The sequence below is a fragment of the Plectropomus leopardus genome, chromosome 19 (assembly GCF_026936395.1).
Source record: "Plectropomus leopardus strain MGB_pleo_1.0 chromosome 19, ASM2693639v1, whole genome shotgun sequence".
Classification (NCBI taxonomy): Eukaryota; Metazoa; Chordata; class Actinopteri; order Perciformes; family Serranidae; genus Plectropomus; species Plectropomus leopardus.
In genome coordinates, this window is record NC_142194.1 from 7,018,676 (window position 1) to 7,040,269 (window position 21,594).

Sequence of the window (21,594 nt, forward strand, 5' to 3'; positions counted from 1 at the left end):
CACAGATATTCAAGATTTAACGTGAATTACTACTTGTTACTACCGACGTAATTTGGTCAGTACCCTTAAAACTAGTGTGTTTGGTAGCCAACACTATGACTTGATTACTCATAATAATCAACAAAAACTTGTTGTGAGTAGTCCCATTTTTTCTGCCCGACACACCCACCAACCGTATCACCATGCAGAAGGAAGTATGCATCTACTCATGGACGATAGACTCATACTCGGGGCAGCACGAGTTTCCAGTGTTTTTCAAGGTTAACGCTTAATTGTATGCAGTACATTTACCATGTAAAATGTGTGTAATTTGAGTCAAAATCACCAAATCACCAACTTCATCACCAAATTTACTACACTTTATTTTTATACATCTTTTAAATACATTACAGGTACAATACTCAGAATTAAGATAATGTATTGTTTATAATCATATTCTGACATCAGTACGTGTAAAGTCATTTTGTTTACATTCAAATCACCCACACCACCCTCAAAATCACTCCAAAACCTTTAAAACAACCATAGTTAGTTATATTGTTCCCTTTTCTAAGACTTGATTTAGGTGTAGCCCACCAGACGGGGCATACTTGGAAAGCTCTTGCGCATGCTCATGCATTTCTCCTGGTCCAGGAAGAGTGAGTTGGCCTTGATGGACAGGTCGTGCTCCAGGGTCACTTTGGTCTTGACCAGAGTTTGCAGAGTGTTTTCAGCCTCCATCAGTCGCTCCTGGAGCTTCTGAATGGTGTCCTCGATCTCTCTCACCTCACTCACAAGTCTAAGTGAGAAAAGATAAAGAGAGGCAGCGCACTGTTAAATTTGCAGGAAAAAGAAAGAAGTGATGAGAACCATTGCGTGACACTTTGAAGTACAGACTGTGAAATAATTTCACACAGAATGCAATTATTGGCTGAATATTGTTTCTACTGTTTTGGGTTTTTTTTGCTGGTTAAAGGGTTTTTTGGGAGTTATTTTTGGTTGCTTTGAAGGTCAACGGACAGACGGATGTCATACGTTGTAAAGCTCTCTGAGGGAAACTGTGATTATTGATAATGGGCTTAGGATTGCAACATCAACACCCCGAAGGGACTGATTTACATGCCATACCAGAGCTACAGTACCTGTGGTGTGGGTTGTCCCTGCAGAGCTCTATGTTGGGCCTGCGGGTCCTCTCCTCCAGCCTGGTCTGGGCCACTTTCAGCGGACACTCCTTGTCTCTGATGGCTTTCCTCAGAGACTCAATCAGCATCTCTGTCTGGAAGATCTCCTGCAGAGTCTGTGTGACGAGACAAAACAAATCCAGAATGAAATGACGGGAAAACAATTTGTACGTGATAGCAACAGCTGAGTGTCTCATTCATGGTAAAAGGACGTCAGCTGGTGTAGAGGGTATTCATTAGGATGAAAGAGGAACAATTTCAATAGTGGGAAAAAATGAGAATCTCAGTCATGGATGTAAAGAACAAGTAAACAGTGCAAGCTTTGAATCAGCTAAGAGCTGCACAGTGGCCTGCTCTGTCCAGACCCATTTGATGTAATTCAATTATAGCAGATCACTACTCCTCACAACTGACAGTGCCTGAGGTTTATTAAGTACTGTGTGCCTTGCATCACAGCTGCTGTCAGTGTGCAAACCCATCCAACAGCTGATGTGGATTCAAAGTGTAACCCCCAGCAATTAACTCCGGGGACAATGGGATCCAGTGTAGAATTTGGCTCGAGCAATGAAAAGGGCATTTATTACCATTCCTCTCAGGAATGTTTTACAGTAAACATGCACATAATCCACTACAAGCCGTGCCACAGACAATAGTTATCTCACACGACGCCATCTTGGCCCACTTTTTTGCAGATGGTGCTGAATATAGCACAGGTACTGTTAGTAGACAACACATGATCGCTTCTTGATAAATGGCAAATTTAGTTACCCACTCATGGAAGAAGGTGGAGCCATGTGATTTGATTGCCTCTTTAAAGCCACTTATATATATATATATATATATATATATATATATATATATATATATATATATATATATATATATATATTTAAAATCAAAAATTGTTTCTGATTCCTTACATTACCAAGATAGAAGTGCGTTTTACACAAACATAACTAGAAAAGTGCACTCAAACCCCTTCTCTACCAAATTAGCTTTGGTTCTTGAACCATTTCTGTTCAGGTGTCTTTGAACTTTGGTGCTATCTTTAACCAGCCCGCATTTCCACCAATTTTGCCCTGAACCAAAGCAAAAAGAGGATGTTCGTCAACGGAGGACATTCCACAAAACTCAACAGAAGTAAACAGCTGTAGCAACATTTCTAGATTTTGCTCTGTTAGTACAGTTTTCCCCCCAAACAACAAGCATGATATTTGTTTTGTTCTAGCTGAGAACCAACTTTTCTGGTCCTTATCCAAATTATTTTTGGTCAAAACACTCTGAACTGTTCAAAATGAATTTCCAGAACCACTTCCATGTTGGTGGGAAGGGGTATCAGTGGAATACAGATCAGACAGAATATGGTGGAGCTGGTTGTGGCCAGTCTATACAATGTACCTGGTGCATGTGTGATATGAAACAGATACTTAAACAAGTATTTTCAACAATTGTGAATTACTGCAAACGTGGGATTTTCTTGAGCGCAGTCATAAATGTGAACAAAAAATATTATATATATTATAATATATCTAATAATATAATTATATATTATAATATATGAGATTAGCAACAGCCAGTCAGATGATGCACAAGAGCAAACACATGATCAGAGAAAACAAGACTTGTCTTTGGTTGAAATGAGACCGTGCAGAAAAAGTGATGACCTTAGCCAGGTGTGTCTGCAGGCTGTTTTTAGCATCAGCGGTTTCTGATATGCGGTTCGTGAAGGCGACATTGGCGTTGTTGAACTGGTTCCACATTTCGTTTGACGTGATGTTCAGCAGGATCTCTATCTCGTCCCTCAGCTTGTGTGAGGCAGCTCGTTCGCTCTGAGAGTGCAGGATGTTGTCGTCTGTGAACTTGGACCACGTGTCCGGCAAAGAAAGTCTGACAGGGTGAAAGAAGGACAACTTTTTGGAACTTTTTGGACAAATATTGGTCCAATACTTTTGAACAAATACTAGGACTGGGAATTGTTTTAAAAAATTACAATACCAATAGAAATACCAGTAACCTCAAAGTGATACCAGGACCAGGACTTTATTTGATGTCTTTTTTCTACTTTGATTTTTTTTTACAGATCTGGCAAAAAAAAAGGATTGAATTCAGGTACCACTTGACTGCATTAGTTTTACTTTGTGCTAGGTAAATTCGATTGATACCTTAATGAAGGTACTGAGTGCCCGTACCCAACCCTACCAAATACTAAATACCAATGACATCTCCATCAACCTCTGCTGTAATTTGTGTTTAGTGCTAATTAACAAATGTTAGTACGCTACCATGATAAATTTAAATGGTGAATATGGTAAAACAATGTACCCGCCTAACATCAGCATCTTAGCATTGTCATTGAAAGCATATTAGCATGCTCATGTTAGAAATTAGGTCGAAGAGCTGTTGTGCTTCAGAACAGCCTCACTGAGCTGCTAACATGACTGTAGACTCAAAACAGGACAGCAGCCAACTAATTTGACTCTCACAGACTGTCAAATGCTTTTCTGTGATTGACACTTCAACTGAACAGCCCAGTCCGTGCTACATGCTGGTTTAAACAAACACAACAGAAATTGTTAGCAGCTGTTTTACATGATGAGACAGAGCATTTAATATTTGATCACATAAAACTCACGAGGGGTCCACTCTCTCGATCCCTCTGTAGTAGCCGATGCCGTCTGATGTGTTCCTCAGATGGTGACACCTGTCATCTATCCTCTGAGCCGTCACTTTGTCACTCATGTCTCTTTCCAATTCATGCTGAGCCGCTCGGTTTGACCTGAGGAAACCCACCAAGCAGTCAGGAACAAAACGACAGATCAAACGCCTGTCAGACTTCACAGCGGGAAGCAGTCGTCAAACAGAATCCTGCATTTAGTAATGTTTCATAAATTGATTTTTCAGACTCACGCCAGCTGAGCAATGGCTCTGTCCAGATGTCGCCGCATCCGTTCCTGACAGGACTTGATGACTTCAACTTCCTTGTTGCAATACAGGTAATAACAAAGTCAGCATATTTCTTTTCCAAGATTGGTAGCAGAGGTCACACATACTCACACTCCTGCTTTAAAGGGGAACTTCTCCACATTCAAGATTCATACATGTTATTCATCTGGTCTAGGACAGTCTGAATACATTTCTAATATGAACAACTCTTTCCCAGATCAAAAACTAGAGTGCTAAATGCAAATTTGTGATGGCTTTAAGTATAAAGTCTCAACTTTCTCCATAGACTTTGAATCGGTAAAGACGTTCTAGATGGCACTGAGAGCACCCAGGAGGATGTTCTGACTGTATGGCTACATCTTCTGTTTCAGAACTGAGAGTACTGTAAGATCGAGCGAATCACAATGTTTGTGTACAATAACTTCCAGGTAGAAATCCTTTGCTTGTCCAGTGTAAAAGGAAATGGTTCTGAGCAAACGCTACAACATCTGGTTCGTTTTTAGCCACCTGAAAAAGACCAACCTGAAGGCATTATCCTCAGGCCTCCAGACTCCACTGAGAAAATCAGTCATTTTACTTCGCAGAACATGGGAGTTTATTGTCTGCCGCGGCCTCCATCAGTTAGTGTGTAAAGGACTGACAAAATTCCAAATATAGCCTTAACTTAGTCATATGGATTTTTGAGGTGGCTAATCGATGTTTTGCTGTCCCCCTTGTCCACATCTGTACATTTTTAGCTTCTGTGCTGTGTAGATTTGGTTTATAAAAGGCACTAGCAAACAATACAGCACATAAAATCCTGTTGATTGTACTGATTTAAGTACTGACTCTTAAGTTTGTCTTAAAAGCCAGTTTAAGACGAACCTCTTTGAACAGGCGTTTGGGTCACCTGTATGCACTAGGACTGTATTTTGATTATATATGTTGTATTCTTGTTGATTAAATCAGTCATTAAATCAGTCTCCTATTAAACGTCTACAGAGCAGCTCCAGACTTTGTGCTTGATGACATCACAACTTTAAGACTTCCTATCTGGCTTTAAAAAAGAGTAGCTGATGTTCGTACATAAAAATGTAACTTTTTCTTGGCCATGGACATAACATATCGTAGATTATCAATGTTCTCCTTCAACGTTACCTTTATGAGGTCTTTCTCTACGCCGTCATGCACCAGATCGATGGACATCCGCTTCTCTCTGTGGTACAAACACTCTTGAGACACCTATTGACAAAGTGATGGTGACTAAAACAAGCTGAGATGGTTACATTAGGAGAATAATTAAAAGTCATTCAATATGCAGCATTTTTTTCATTGTGACATTTAATCAGGTGAGCAGGTATGTTATATAAGTGCAGTATGTGTCCCTTTATGCATATATGGTGAAACATATGAGCTGCATTCTCCAGTTACAGCTACCTGGAGAAGTTTCTAAGAACGCCACATGATCTTCGTCGAACAAGGTGTCTGTGTCATGAGATCTCCAGCCAGATCAAGTTGACTCACTCTGCGTGAGACAAATGTCCAGTGGCTCTCTGTACCAGGGCACTGAGGTGACCTAAATAATTGTTTAACCCTGCAAATTTAAAGCGCTGGTGCATTTTAAAGTGTCATGAAGGACCAGATACTGTTGCTACAACTAAACCGAGAACACAAGTCAAAAACTGTTTCACCACAGGTACTGTGACACACCCTGAGAGTGTGTTATGCATGAATGTTTGTGTGAGTGCAGTGAACAAAAGCTTGACCCGAGTGTTAAGATTTCAAGGCAAATGCAAATTGTTTTTGTAGAAATGTAAATATGTCCTGCAAAATGTTCCGAGATAGCAACTCAGAAATTCAGATATGACTTACCAGAGAGGAAAAGTTCAAGGTAACACACACTCATTTATTCCTGCCACCCTCACCTGAAGAGGCCCCTCAGTCTCTGCCAAGGCTCTCTCCAGCCTCCTCTTAACCTCAGTGAGTGCTGCTATCTCCGTCACCATGTTGTCAATCTCGTGGCTCAGCTCAGACCTCCAGAAGACGACGTCATTGAGCCGCTCGCCAATGTTCTTGCTGGTATTCTCCTGTGACCGTCTGGTCAGCTGCTCCTTCTCCTGAATCAGCCTGATGGTGTCTTTCCTCAGTCTCTCTGCACTTTTCCGGGACGACTCGGACTCCCTGTAGTTGCTTATGTTGGACTTGTACCAGTCATCGGGAGTGTAGCGGGTGGACAGCGCAGTCCTGTTGGATGGGTAGAACATGGTCTTGGCTCGAACCAGATCTAAATTCTCTCGCTGCAAGGAAGAGGGTGTTGCGATGGCGCTGCTGCTCTTGAAATAGTTGTTGGTCCTCCACAGGTTGGCACTGGGATTCATGGTCAAGGCGGGCTGGGTGTTGCGATAGCTGGATGCCATGGTGGAGATGGCGGGGAGGAAGTGGCTGGTTTTTGGACGAGCATATGTGGCTGTTAGGGTGGATCCAATCAACTCCATTTTTGACTTTCTTTGGGCTGCCCCTGGAGTACAGTGCATAAAAGAATTCACAAAGTATTTACAAATCATCTTAAATTTTTAGACTTTTCGACTTTTCTTCACATGATCAAATATTAATCGCGATCACCACTTTGTCTTCCCACAAAATAATTGTACATATTTGCCTTGTTTTTATTAACTTTTCAGATGTGAGCTCCACTCATGAACACTGTTTTTATCTGGGTGCATTCTGTGGTGGTTTATTTATAAAGTCATGGAATTTCACAGTCACATTTCCAGGGCTGGAAAAGTTATGGAATAATACAAAACCATTGAAAGTTTTGGAAAATTAATGGAATTATTTTGTGTGTGATTAAATTGTTGCAGTAATCGTTTTGCAAGTCTGGCAAGGAAAAAACAATATTATGGGTCCTTGCAAACTCATGGAAATCCTGGAATCCATAACAAACCATTTTTAAAAAATATTCATGATTTTTGTAAATTTCATGCATTAAAACAGCTAAAACAACTAACTTGTTAAAATGGCATTAAATATGGTGACGAGTGCATTGTGACTTGTCAGTGACTCGATACTTTAGATAAATGGATCAGACAAGTATAATGTAAAAAAAACAAATCAAATGCTGTGTACTTCACAAAATTAAAAATATATAGATGGCTCATAGTGAATAGAAACTAAAATAAACTGACAGGAAAAGAAACAACTTACCAAGATGATTAGAGCTTTTCTTTAGATGCACAGTCTCGGTGCTATCTGGCTCCCTCTCAGCTCTGCTTACCTGGAAATGAGCTCAAGAACGCAGTAAAGGTAAACTGTCATGCATAATAGATAGACAAGTTTGCGAGTCATTCATTCAGCCAGCCAATGGTGGCGGTGCACCGTCCTGGGCTGCAGGAGCTGGCCGGTCCAAGATTTCTGTTGTCACAGAGGCAGTTGCTATAGGCTACTGAAACACTCTGCCTGGGATTTTCAAATTAATGGTGAGCAGGTGGCTTTTACTTTGTATGGTGTAAATAAACTGTATAAAAATGTCACTACAGTATAGATAAGATTTGTATCTTCGTAATTTTTCTTTTCTTTTTTGGATATATGCTCTCTGCAACTCCAAATGAGCCCACTCTACTGTTTTCCTCAAATGGACACAGCATATAAACCTCGTGTTAGTGAGTTCACGGCCGCGAGTTCATTTGTCTATATGGTAGTTTATTGGGAAATTAGCCCGCTACAGTGGTTACACATAAAATTGGCCACCGCTTTGACCGTCCCGCTTTGTTGATTTTACTCTGTTTTTATAGGAGACATCTATAGAAGCACATACAACAAATGCTTGGCATTATAATCCCTCTGCTGTTGTGCTGCTGTGAATTTCTTTATGTGACCATGTTGGACTTGATGCTGCTCTGCAAATTGTTCTTTTTCTCTACTTAAATGAGCAGCCTGTAGGATTTAGTGGGGAGTATTGCAGATTGCAACCAGCTGAAACTTTTCTCATGTGCCAAGCATGAACCCCCAGTTAGAATTTCCTCACTGTGTAATGTTCAGGACGCCTTTATGAGCTGAAATATCCCCAGACGTCCCTTTCTAAGTCCCTCCAGGATTTCACGGGCTGTTTTTGTGATTGTAGCATCCTGAAATGCCTGATTTTGCGGTGGCTTTTCTAAAAAGTTGCAATGAAGTTGCAATATTTTTAGATGTTTTTTTTAATCATTATTATTGTAACATTATTTTTTTCTTAAGTTTCAGTTACATAGGATGACATTGTGATATTAACAGTAAAGTTGCAGTGATTGGACAAAATTGCAAGGCTGTGCAGATTTCACAGGGATTGCCTGAATTTGCGTAAATTGTTGCGATCGCAGCATCGTGAAATGCTGGAGGGACAATGGAAAAACACTGAATAAAACAGATACAGGTCCAACAAGTGCTGAAGTGTTTCTCTGACAGTCCGCTAGACCAGCACCTGCTAATGTGGGCTCTCCTTTTTTTGCTGATAGCTAAGACCCAGATGTTCAGTGTTTGGTTTGTCCTTTCTGGGCCACTGTAGAAACATGGTGGTGCAACATAGCGAACATCGATACATAACATCGATTAGAAACAGCCTCCTACGCAGATATAAACACAACATGTTGAGAGTAGTTTGAAGGCGAGCAATCTGAGCTTTGTCTCCAAAGCAGAGGAGTTCAGTTGGTCGCCAGGCAGCATCAGATAGCTCGCCGTCACCCTGAGAAGCGAGCTGTCTGTATGGATTACAGTCGCCTGTTTAATGATTCATGCCACAGGAAGAGTCCACACAAACCCCTGTAGCACAGAATAATAATCTGTGTTGTGTTACCTACCATTGGAAGTGAGGATCATTTACACTAATCTGTTCTGAAGGGACAGGGCGGGACAGATGATAGCCTGGTTTTCCACTACAGAGACGAGCAGAGCTGTAGACGGGAGTTACTCTGGTGGTCTGTCTTTATCACTGAATTTTGTCCAAATAAAAAATACATATTAACAAGAATAAATTAAATGTTAGATACATGTACATTTTGTCATCATATATTATTATGTTTGAGCCATTTTTTTCCCTTTTGACCAAGTATTCAGGGGTATTTGAGGTGTATTAACAAATAATTAAAACCATTGCTTTATAGATGGAAACTCAAAATAAATGATCTAAATTGGGCTAATTAATTAGGTTCGCACTATTCAATGTCAGTAACTATTGTTTTCAACATGTCGACATGAAAAATGTCAGAAATATTTGTAAACTAATATTTCCTCTTTTTTGGCCTCTGGTTCAGATGGAAACTGTGTCTTAGGTCACTAAAACCATTGCTTTGTGCAATAAGCACATGCTAGACACAATAACAGTGGACCATTGGTTTGCTGACGTTGTGTTAGCAACAATGTTGTGAATAGTTACGTATTTTTACAGTCTTTGGGCTGATTAGCAGATGTTGGGACAATTCCCAGAGTGGGATCGATGTCAATGAAGAGTGGAAAGAAAGCTTTCGCGTGTCCAGAGCATCACTCATCTGTTTAACTGAGCTCCTTCATCCTTGTATTGAAGGGTTGATGTTTAGAAAAAGGTAAACTAGCCTGAACACTTCACTACCTTTGTGACAAAGGGGAGACAGCTGCAGACAGCTCCTGCCAGTGAAAGTTTAGAGTCCTTTTTGTGTTTTAATGTGGACGTTTTGTAAAGCAAAAGTCATGCAAAGAGAATTATTTTTAAAAAAATGGAAAGGAAAAACATCTGAAAAATATCTGTATATATGGTTACACATATTCATTTCTGAAGCTCATTCCTGTTCTAAATGGTGCCAAAATCATGTTAGATTTTTGTGTTGTGGTCTGTATCGAGACTAGGGATATGATCAGCCTTCAAATTTATTCTTTGGGCTCCAGTTCTAGATGTAACTGTGAAGTATCTGTTCTGTCCACTTGCATACCATGAGCTCTCAAGCTCTCTAATGATTGCTATGTGATTGGCTTGCAGGTTTAAGTTTTTTGCCTTGAAACCTCCTCAGTGTCCAGCATTCAAACGTGGAGGGCCTTTAAGAGGCCGCTCCACGCGTTATTTTGCACCTCGTGGTCTGCTCCTATTGTCATAAACATTAAGGTTTAGATTTAGACTGGAATAACATGGCACTGCTCCACCCCTTTGGCCTCAGCATCACTTAACATGGCCAGCTTAAAGAAGGCCACCGCACACATGTCCTGACCTCAGCCGCTATAAATACGCCCCAGAAAAGCATGAAAAGCCTGCCCTCGTATGAAATTCCTCCCCTGCGAGTGTCTGCTGAAAAAAGTGTTTCCCAGTCGATCTCCCCGCCGGCCTCAGAACGTGAGGGAAATGTTAGAGGGGCCTATATATACACCCCTGTCTTGTGGCCCATGAGAGTATGTTGTGAATTACTGCATAGTGGAAATGTCTTAGGAGGCAAGCATGCTGTCCACTCCACTTAGAGCGCAATGATACTGAACTGAAGGCTGTAATACCCGTAGGAAAAATTAAAAAACAATAAATAAGAGCTTTATGATTAAATGTTGCCTGAAAAATCCAGCACTTAAGAAATTATTCCCTTTCCGTATGTGGTATTGTCGTCACTTAGCAGTTAAACTGTATACTTTGGGGAAGCAAAGTGACCCAAAGGAGGAAGGGAAAAGTATCATGATTTCTATAATTCATGTCATGCGGTTTGGCGGAGGTGTTTGGCCCTTAGATGTTTCTCATTTTGACTTAAATGAGAGATGTGGAGAATGCACACATTTGGAAAGAGACAAAATAAATGATACACTGAGCTTTCTGCCAGCGTTCGCAGGTGACAGCACACAAGAGCTTACATATATGTCTCCAAAAACCACAGATCACTTTTAATCAGGGAGCAGAGTTCTCTCCAAATATGGTGATTTAAAACACACATAAAGTAAATAAAAGCCTTGTGACACCTGTAAACGCCTGAGTGTGGAGCTGCAGGCATTACAGAGCCTGCCAAATATGAACACATGCAGTCTGCACGAATAAGCTACCAGGCAGCATCCTGCAACCAACCACCGAAACAAATATCTGGAGTGTTAGCTTTTAACATTAAATACTGTAACATCATAAATCCAGGAGTCACTATACTACTGCTGTTTTTACTAGTAGTTCATGAAAGTTAATTTCAACATTTTTGTCTTTGGTTTGGTTGCCGTTTGGTTGCACTAAAAGATCTTCAGGGGAGTTGGATGTTCGTGTTGTAATGATTTCTAGCCTGTTTTTAACCATCAAAAATTAGCATTGGCATTATTACAGTAACCATAGCTGAAAAAAATAAGCTAACCAAGCTTGCAGCTAGCATATAAAGGTAAGCTTTGCGCTCTCATCCTGGCTTCAAAAATCCAAGATGGTGACGGTCAAAACGCTGAACCTGAGGCTTCAAAATAGCAGCCCAGTGTATTACGATTGTTTTATGCAGTCTTTGCACCTTAACTCATCAACAGTTCTGTCATTTCTTGACATATAAATCAACACACACATACACACACACACACACACCCACTCACACACACACACACACACACACACACACACACACACACTTAGACTTCCCAAGTCCTTGAAACATCCTTCACCTTTCACCATTGACCCTCATCTTATCAGGTAAGAATAGACAAGGCAGGGAGGTCAGAAGTGTTCTCTAAACATTCACACCCAGAGAAAACAAGTCCTCGTTTGTTCCCTCTCCGGCCTCTGGTGTTTTCACTTCTTCACCCCCCCACCCATCCCCCACCCACCACTTTCTGTGTCAACCTGACACGCTTCCTTCTTAATCTAGCGCCCTGGTCAAACCACAGCTTCCTCTTAATCCCACCGTGCTTTGAAACTGCACACTTCAATAAAGTTGACTTGCAGCGTTCTTTGTATCTGTCGAAGTATACAGGCCATTGCACTGGCATCAGTTTCCTCTCATGAATTGTGGATGGAGCAGTCTGTGAGGAGGGTGGCCACACCTGGAGAGGAACACAGGGGAGGAAATCAACCATTAAATCTGATGACAGTATTAGAGATCCCCCGCTGAGGTAATGGGCCTCCAGATGGGAAAATCACAGGAGCCTCGAGGGCTCATCTCAGGTCGTCACCAGTGGTGTGAGACGGAGCTGCTGTGTGGTCTGACTGTTTGCTGTTGGAGCAATGAGCCACCTCTCCTCATTATGCATCTATCCTCTACCTCTTTTTAGTCCTCCAGTTATCATTGAGGCCTTTTTTTACCCTGTCGTGGCAAGTATGTTTGGTGTAGTCAGAATTTGACCTCGTGGGCCAATAAAATCTGACTTTTCTGAGAAATTTCTTGTAGGGGTGGTGCAAAAATGCAGCAGAAATGCAAAAACTTTAGAGACAAAAGTGGGACCCCCCTATTGGAATGCACCATAACTTTATTTGCTAGAAAGACAATTGGATTTTGTTTTGTCAGTTAAGCAGCATTCACAAGTCTCCAAAAGGGCTCATATATAATTCGCTGTGTCAGTATTCATGATGATGATGTCATTTTTCAAGTGAAAAAGCCAACATTGGTGTGGGCTGGTTTCCAGTAGTTTGAGAATCTTGTAAGTGTGTGATGGTATTTAGTGGTTACTAGTGTTCAATCATAGCAGATTATGTTTGTTTTCCCTTTTTTCTCTCTTTTTTCTTTTCTTTTTTTTATTCATTGTTGTTGGATCATACATTTTACATTTTGTGGTATCATTAGTTTAAGTATAAAACCTATAAGATTGTATATTTTTATGCCTCCACAATAGTAACAGCCACAGCCAGAGGCTCATGTTTTTGGGTTGTCAGTCTGTCCATCAGTCACATTTTCATGGGCGTGGCATCTTGAGGGAATTTCTCAAGATTGGCACAAATGTCCACTTGGACTTAACAGTGAACTGATAAGATTTTGGTGGTCATAGGTCAAAGGTCAAGGTCACTGCAAACTCGTGAACATGATATCTCAAGAAGGCCTTGGCGGTGTTTCCTCACATTTTGCACAAATGTTCACCTGGACTCAACAATAAGCTGATTAGATTTAGGTGAACAAAGGTCAAGGTCATTGTGACCTCACAAAACATGTTTTTGGCCATAACTCAAAAATACATACACTAGGGATGACAAAAATATCACACAAATGTTTAAAAGGATAGAATGAAGTGTGAGATGTTATAACATCATCATTATGATCTGAAAAACACTTCTCAGGAACAGAGGGAGAAACGTTTGGTCAGACACTGAATTGGTGACACTAATCTTGGGTGTCAGTTTTGAAACTGTGCTGATTGTGTAGATCTTCTGTGCTGCTGTGTGTGTGTGAAGCATCCATACTGTACAATTTGTAGCTTCTTTGCAGCAACATCTTTATATGAAGCATTGTCAACTATCATGTCTACACGTGAGTCTGGAAAGACAAGGATGTAAACTTCAACTTGACTGGTTCGCAGAGACATACAACCGTAAAATCATTCATTCTCATCATTACAAACAAATCCCATGAAATCTGTGTAATATCAGTCAAAGAAATACTTTTTTATTAGCAAGAATTACTCAAAAAGAATTACATGGTGAGTTTGGTAGGGACTATTTTCAACCACAGATTTGGGTTCAGTACTTATAGCTGCAAGACAGTGTGTGTGACAGCGCCTCAAAATAAAATACAGTCTTCATGTTCATGATAAGGAGGAAACCTTTCACCCAGTGAAAGCTTATTGGGCTATTTCTAAATTTTGGAGAGCAGTGGATTTCTGTTCTACAGAACAATAAGGCTTTGGATTCAGATTTAAGACTTGTTTCATTTGATAGGATTTGCTGATGATTAGAACAATCTAGGATATCACCACACCTTTCATTTTAAGCAGATTTGTGCATGTATTTGTAGTCATTGTACAGTTCTGAGTCTATCAAGCTACACACATACAGGTTGCATAGCAATAAGAAGCCATTAACATGCTTGCATGCGTTGTGCATGTTTGTGTGAGGTTGCATGGTAACTGCTGTTAGTAGTTTGATACAAGGTTAGTGGAGAGGCCTCTGAGGCACTCTGGCTCTATTATATTAGCTTCACAAAGGAGGCAAATGGATACTGTATTAGATACTTAGAGGAAGTATAGACAGACTGGCAGGAGGGCAGGAAGCAGATGATGTATGTAGAGCTTTGTATATGTTATCTGGTTTGAAGTCTCTGAACCAGCATCGAAGTAATATTTTCATGTGCACAAACACACAGATTTAGCTTTAATTTTGTTCTCCTTATTTTCTGCCTTTGTTTGAAATCTCCCATGCAACCATTGAAATTAATGGATGTTGGGCTTTTAGTGGTTAAGAGATGTTCCAGGATGAATTTCTCTTCTTGCCACCTTTTGTGCTCAGATAATTATCCTTCCTATGATGTCACACCACATGCAGGAAGCATCCCAAGCTGCTTGTTATTGTGAGTTTTTAAAGATAGAGATAACAGGAAGTTTCCTACCTCAGCACTTGTTCTGGGGATCTACATCCTCTATACTCAACTTGCTTTGGTTGGGGGCCACTTTTGCGTAGTGACAGGAGGCCAGGGGCCAGTCGCAGCAGCCCCATACATTTTTCTAGGATTTTAGGATGTTTGTCAGATTTCCAGATGTTTCTAGGATTTCAGGTCGTTTCTAGATTGTAGGACATTTTACAGATTTCAGGACATTTCTATGTTTTTAAAGGGTTTTGGGGATTCTTGGACTTTTCAAGGATTTTAGTTTCTTTCAAGGTTTTTAGGATATTTCTGGGATTTTAGGACGCTCCTAGGATTTTTAGGACATTAGGGGTTCAGCTATGAACTCTGTCAAGAGGGATGTTGGGGATCCTCCACTGGCACTTTTTATGATGAAAAAAAAATCTAAATTTTGATGTTGTTTTATACACTCTGGCACTTTATGTATACTAAGAGTATAAGAACAATTCCTAGTGTGAATCACTATATTCTTCCTGTGAATTAGAAAAAGTGTGGGGGCCACTCAGCACCCTATTAGGGGCCAGATTTGGGTTGTGGTCCATAAATTGAGTATCACTGTTTTACTCTCTGTGCGGCTGATGTGGCGGCCGACAGTCATGTGGTGATGCAGGGGAGGGCAGCGAGCGTCTGACAGGACAGGCGAAGGGTGTATGGACTTTGACCACCCCCCACTTTGTGATCAAGGCTCCCAGTCGCAAACTTCCAGAGTGGGACGAGGGGCCATGAATGCAGGGCTTTGTCCGATCCGTGGTCATCACATTCCACTGGAGCCACTCTGTGGCGCGCATCAGAGCGGAGGAGAGGGCAGGCCAGGGCAGGAGAGGAGAGGACAGGAGAGGACAGGAGAGGAAACACTGATCAGAATCTCTGCCTGTCTCACTGTCATACAGCATGAAGATCATTTCAAAGAAACGTGGTTGTGTCCGATTTATGAAGAGGAAGTAATCATTTTTGAGCTTGTGGTGATTAGTATACAGCTGTGAAGTAATCCTCTCTGTGTCCTTCAGCTCAAACCATTCATAAATCCAGTCTCTTTGCTTGAAGACCCCTGTTGTGTTTTCATGTGCTACAAGACAGCACCTCTGCTGGTCAGCCACAGGTAGTGAGAACTCCTCTTTGCGCATGAAGTCCTTCATGTTTTAATCTCTGACTGGTTCTTTGCCAGTGTTGGAAGGTATGAGTCATCAGGATTGGCCGAGTGCTTGCAATTGACACAGAGAAATTTGCCTGACTGCAGCCTATGTGTACTGGACAAAACAAATGAGTTATTGCTTTTCATTAAATGGATAGTTTGGATTTTTTGAAGTGGGGTTGTATAAGGTACTTATCCATAGTCGGTGCAATACGCACTGTAGATGTTGTCCAGCATGCCCTCAGTTTAGAGAGGCAGGCAGAAGTACCAACATGGAAGCTAAACACTATACTAGTGTGGATGGGTCAGCAGCAAACTGTGTTTTAACCACCTATAAAAAGTCCCATCTAAAAGTATCAGTAATACCCTTTATTCACCAAAATTAGCGCATGTATGCAGTTTTTTAAAGCAGGAAAACCTGTTCAAATAGGTGATAGACTGCCTTCAAATTGCTAGTAGACCAGAACTGTTACGCATATGAGTATGCCTTTGTTTTTTTTGTTTGTTTTTTTTTCTGTTCTGTCACGACGTCATGGATGGGCCGGAGAACAGATTAGTAAACAGTAGAAACCAGCATGGAGGTCAGTGGAAATGTTATGCTGATTACTTCCTCATTATATCTCTTTCTCTCAGGATTTTAAACTCGATGCAGACTGAGTTTGGAAGGACTTTTGAGCAAGCTTTGGCATTGTATTTCCATCACTACCGAAGAGTTGGAGCGAGTTGGAGCGATTAAATGAATAATAAATGAATGATAAATTAAAAAGCTAAATCTGACCGACATAATTCTGATTTGGTTACAGTTCTGCTGCTTGAGACGGCAGTAGACCAGCAGCTCCAGTGTTTAGAGATGTTTAATTACTGTTTTTTGTCAGTGGAGTCTGGCTTTGAACAGAGCTATAAAACAGCTTGAGTTGCCTGTTGAATTTCTACATATCACATAATGAGCCGCTAAGATTCTTCTTCTGTGTCTATACATCTGCCTTTTTCGACAAACGGCATTGACTGACATCTACTGTATGTAAAATACTGACTCTGGGTAAGTACCGCATATAACCCCACTTCAACATATCCAAACTTTTCCTTTAACTTCTTCATTTGTGTGCCCAAAAACCTTGGAAAAATCCTCATACTGATTGTTTGTTACAAATTGTTTTACACTTACATGAGGATTTTAAAGCAGCCCAAGTTTCTGTAAATTGAGTTAACAACGTGCTTTGAGGTTACAACTGTCTTGCTGCTTGTAATTGTAGCTATTTCGGTCCAAACGTTTATAAAGGGGAGAGAGGTCTAATGTTTCCGTGCTGACTCAGGAGTTGAATTATTCATCCTGGGTGTGTGTATTTCTCTCACACACGGACCTCCACCCCAAATTAGGGAAAACACAGCTTGTGCTTGTCATCAGGGCAGGACAGGAAGGGAACATGAATGATAGAAACCTCAGATGGTTGTAGAGTGACTCATGATCATGCATTTTACAGGCGGAGGAATATCATGAGCCTTAATCATGAGGAAAGCACCCTGAATTTCTCACGTTGGTGCCACTTAGGAGAGAGGGTGTGAAAGGAGGCAGCATGTGGCCGGCGGATGTGCTATCGTGCATCAGCGCCAAAAGGACAAATAAAGAAAGGAAGGAAACAGCGAAGTTTACGTCTTAATTCCTCTGCTTCCTTATTTTTTTCTTCACACACCGTCTCCCCCTTCTGCATATTCCTCCACCATCAGTCCCTTTAAATACTTGTTAAATGTTCCACAGTTCTCTCTGTACCCTTTTTATAGCCGGTCGTATGTCCTCTCGCACAAAGAGGTGTCTGTCAGTGTTGATGGGAGACTGTGCACAGCTGGACCTTGGCAGCATGGGAACAAGGGTTGGAACTGGGAGCGGGGCTGCTGGTCCAGATGGACTCTGTGACTGTGGCTGCCTCTGCCGCATGATTAACAGCATTTCCAAACACACCGTTGTCTCAGAGAGGAGAAGCTTTCCACGATTAAGACAGAACAGCTCTTCTGTTCTTCTTTGGCGTGAAGGTCCTACTAAAGTTTTTGCTGAGTTTGGAAGTTTAATGTGACAGTTCTTTTTATTGCATGTTGTTTCAACATTGACTCTTTAAAACGCTGACAAGAAAGCTTGGGAGCTGAAAGCAGGTGGCACAAGAGACGGTTTTTTTTAATAGGTATCTGTATATTCCAACATGGGTCTTAGTAACTAATGGAAACAAATTTTTAAATTGGTCCAGTATTGAGCGAGGGAGCTGCAGCCAGCAGCGCTGAAATAGGTTGCAGTGTAACCACTTGAGGCTTGTGAACACAGTCAGTTTACATCCACTAAAAGTGTTTGTTTTTGCCACAGACAGGCTAAGATTGTGATTCTAAGAGTCTGGAAACTCTGTAGAGAGGATCCCCATAGAGACAGACCTTTTTGTTAAAGAGCAAGATCCTTTTTATGCCTCTGTGCCCACGATGATCAAGCTTTGAGGCATTTTGTTTTCGGATTGTACTTCAAATTAGCATTTGGACATCCACTTGGACTCAAGAATGAACTGATAAGATTTTGGTGATCGAAGGTCAAGGTCATTGTATCATTTTATGTCTCCTTCTTGTGAACTCTCAAGAACACCCAAAGACAATTTCTTTCAATTTGGCACAAACGTCCACTTGGACTCAATAATGGACTTACTAGAATATGGTGATTGAAGGTCAAAGGTCAAGGTCAGTGTGACCCCACAAAACATGTTTTTGGCCATAACTCAAGAATCCATATGCTGATTATGACAAAATTTTGCACAAATTTCTAACAGGATAAGGAAGGCATACAACTGTGTGGTGTTAATTCTAGTCATTAAATAAGGCCCTTAGACACAAAACATGGGAAAATAGGTTGAAAAATACAGGACTCACCCTTTAAGTAAATGCTGAAACACCCACAGTCAACTTGAATTTCTGATTGGATAAGAAAAAAAATGCTCCAGACTGAGTTTGACGTGATCTTGTGAGTATGCGCACTGCACAGTGACAGCAGGTATGCAGTACACATACATATACACAGCTGCGGCTACTGCATTCCCTCGTTGTGCATTCTCTTTGCGCACTGCCAAAGGTCAGAGAGCATCAAGTGAGATATCAGGTGGATTCAAAGGCATGTTCTCATGTAAGGCCTTCAGGGGGACACACCCTGCTGCAATGTAACCCCTGCTGCCATTTAGCAGCTTCTAATCAGACTCAGAGGATACATTGTTAGCATTTACATTGATTTTATTTTGGTGGTTTTCTATGCCAATATTCTTTACAGCATGTGTGAAAAAGTGAGATTTACCCCCAGAGTGACCTCTGTAATAAATGTAAGAATGGTTGGTTTGTCGTTTCTCTAGTTTGAGTGCCATTGTCAATTGTAGTTTCATTTTGCCTGTGCAAATATACAGCGTGCACTTGACCACGAAACAAATTTTTGCATAAAATATAACTGAAAGCTCCCTCATTTGCGCACACACTCTGTCTGAATTCTTCTCTAATAGCTCACTCCGGCCAAACAAAAGGCCAAGGAAGATTCAGATTTACTGCCACAAGGCGGAGAAAGGCATTTAAAACCATGGCTTTTTTGTTCAGAGGCATTTTCCAACCCCTGCACCCTCCTTCCCCCTCTGAAATGCCAACGGCATCTGGTTGACAGCTCCTCACAAGCTTTCAAATTGTTCCCCTTTTCCCAAATTTGGACTCAAGTAGAATGGGGCTATTGTCGACTTATTTAGTGGAGCTTGAGAGAAATTCATTTATCTTTCCTGGCAACCTTGTCAAAGATGGACGCAGTGGGAACTCTTCATTTTTGCTTAGCAATTTTGCCACCTTTTTCTGGGCTCCAGGGTGTAGGATGTTTTTATCAGATTCAAACTGTGGGTCACTGGCATGACATTCATTCAGCAGAGATGCCAAGACATCATAAATAGAATCGGCATGTGACAATTATGGCCGCATGGTTCCCAATTTGGGCACTACACAGAGAGTGGAGCTGTAAAAATGTCTTAGCGGTATTTCAAGTTCTGCAACCTCCTAAATCCCCAACCTGGAGGATCATATTAGCACTCATTAAAGTCTATTCAAACTATTACGATGATGTTTTAGTTCAGAGATACTCAACTTGGGGGTCACTTTAAAAAATGACAGGAGGCCAGGATCTAGTCACAGCAGCCCTATGAAGTAAACATTTCTATGATTTTAGAACAATTTAGGACATTTCTGGGACTTTAGGACATTTCTATGATTTTAGGACATTTCTAGAACTTAAGGACATTTCTAGGATAATAGGACATCCCCTGGATTTTAGGACATTTCTAAGATTTTAGGACATTTCTTGGATTTGAGGACAGTTCCCAATCACTTTATTTTCATTGTAAATTAGAAAATGGTTGAGGTCGCCACCTGGCATCCTATTGGGGGCCAGACTTGCGCCAGGGGCCATAAGTTGAGTATCACTTTTTTAGTATGTGTGCATGCCCTGTGTGGCTATGTCAGGTGTTTTTGCCACGTGAGTGGTGCCCATGAGCTTTGAGTTAGCCCCTGCATGGCTCTGCTGGATGTGTGGCAGCTATACGCCCTCATCTTGTGTGTGGACAGGACGGGCTGCAGCAGCTGGGAATGCATGTTGACCTCAGTGGGAGGAGCCAAGGTCAGCAAAAGTGAGGTCAAAAAAAGAAGATCAGACCTGTTGCACTGTGTCGGGAGGTAAAACCGGCCCTGACCCTAAAAAATGTAGGAAGAAAAGTGGCGATGCCACAAGCTGATCAGTTGTGATTGGTGATCGGTTTCTTGTGTTTCGTTCAAATGCCTTTCACAAGCATTGAAACCTTTGAAACCAGAGCAAATTGGTTTGATAGAAAATAATAATTGAAAAATAATTATTCAATTATAAATATATACTTTCCAGTCTAAGCTATTTCCTTTTTTTTTGTTTTTGTTTTCTGTTGTTTTTTCTTTTATTTTTTATGTGCTAATTTTTTTGGTAATTTTCTTGTAACTCTTTACTGTTACCTTGCTAATTTTTGGTAATTTATTATGAAGTTGTTCAGTGCCTTACATGATTTTGATTTGGGATTAAACCAATTTTCTCAGGTTTCAAGGGGTTAATTTTACCACAACAGACCCAAGAATTTGAAACTTCTGGAGGACCAGTTGTTAGGGAATCTCCGTCACACACCAACAAAAAATTAGCCACTAGACTTTTTTCATAGCTTAACTGTCAAAAATTTGCAATATCAAAACATATTTATCTCTAGAAAACCCTTGTCACTATTTCAGTTCCTTCTGTCTCTAATCCTCTCTGCGAATGCTGCCAACCTTCCCGCTCTGTGTGTGTAACACAAGCCGCTGTGGTGAACTCTCAGTTGTTAAACACAACTTTTTCCATGCAGCGTTTGGGGCGACCACCCAAGGCCTCTGACCACACTGCACGTTGCTCCCAACCAGAGCGGGAAGCGGAGGGTAGACCTTCAATGTGTTACTGCCTCTCTCCTCGTTTACCCAGCGCTGGCATCACGTGCCCACATAGTTGATCCTGGCTGCTGAGGACAGCAGAGCACAGCTGCACTTGGGGCTGGATTTCACCCTCCTCACGTTGGAAAACCTCTTCACACTCTCCCCTGGACAGCTGCAACCAGGGGCACACCGGCAGTGATGCATTCTGCATTCACTCTGAGGCTTTGTTGACTCAGTATGGTGAAGTAATATGAGGGGATGGTCCTCAGTTAGTGAGCAGCCACACCTCTGTCAGTTCCATGCATTCATCTGTCTGTTAAACTGGATGTTTAGCCACTGATGCACCAACAGAAACAAACGTTTCCAGATGTGTTAACCACATGCACAGAGACATGCATAACTTTTTCGGAATGAACAAATGAAACACAGC

The 21,594-nt window shown here is 41.2% G+C and overlaps 1 protein-coding gene and 1 long non-coding RNA gene across 2 annotated transcripts in view; one reads left to right on the plus strand and one right to left on the minus strand.

Annotated features, from left to right (window-relative positions):
* The window catches only part of LOC148186293 (uncharacterized), a 154,093-nt gene that overhangs the window by 75,281 nt on the left and 57,218 nt on the right, over nt 1–21,594 (plus strand). The window contains exon 3 of the long non-coding RNA XR_015774945.1: nt 4,062–4,153. This is a non-coding gene — a long non-coding RNA (uncharacterized LOC148186293). The remainder of the gene's footprint in view (nt 1–4,061; nt 4,154–21,594) is intronic.
* On the minus strand, nt 351–8,059 carry tekt3 (tektin 3). Its single transcript, XM_042507784.2, has 8 exons — nt 7,287–8,059; nt 6,008–6,600; nt 5,241–5,324; nt 4,068–4,138; nt 3,793–3,936; nt 2,825–3,047; nt 1,122–1,276; nt 351–778 (listed from the first exon to the last, which is right to left on the minus strand). The coding sequence occupies exons 2-8, from the start codon at nt 6,575–6,577 to the stop codon at nt 562–564; spliced, it is 1,464 nt and encodes a 487-aa protein (XP_042363718.2). The 5' UTR covers nt 6,578–6,600; nt 7,287–8,059; the 3' UTR covers nt 351–561.

Excerpts from the sequence above, each read along its gene's own strand:
- tekt3 (XM_042507784.2), bottom strand. The coding sequence starts at position 6,577 with ATGGAGTTGATTGGATCCACCCTAACAGCCACATATGCTCGTCCAAAA. Across the intron at positions 3,048-3,792 it reads ATCGAGAGAGTGGACCCCTC|ACTTTCTTTGCCGGACACGT; the intron begins GTGAGTTTTATG and ends TCACCCTGTCAG. Across the intron at positions 1,277-2,824 it reads TGCAGACACACCTGGCTAAG|ACTCTGCAGGAGATCTTCCA; the intron begins GTCATCACTTTT and ends CTCGTCACACAG.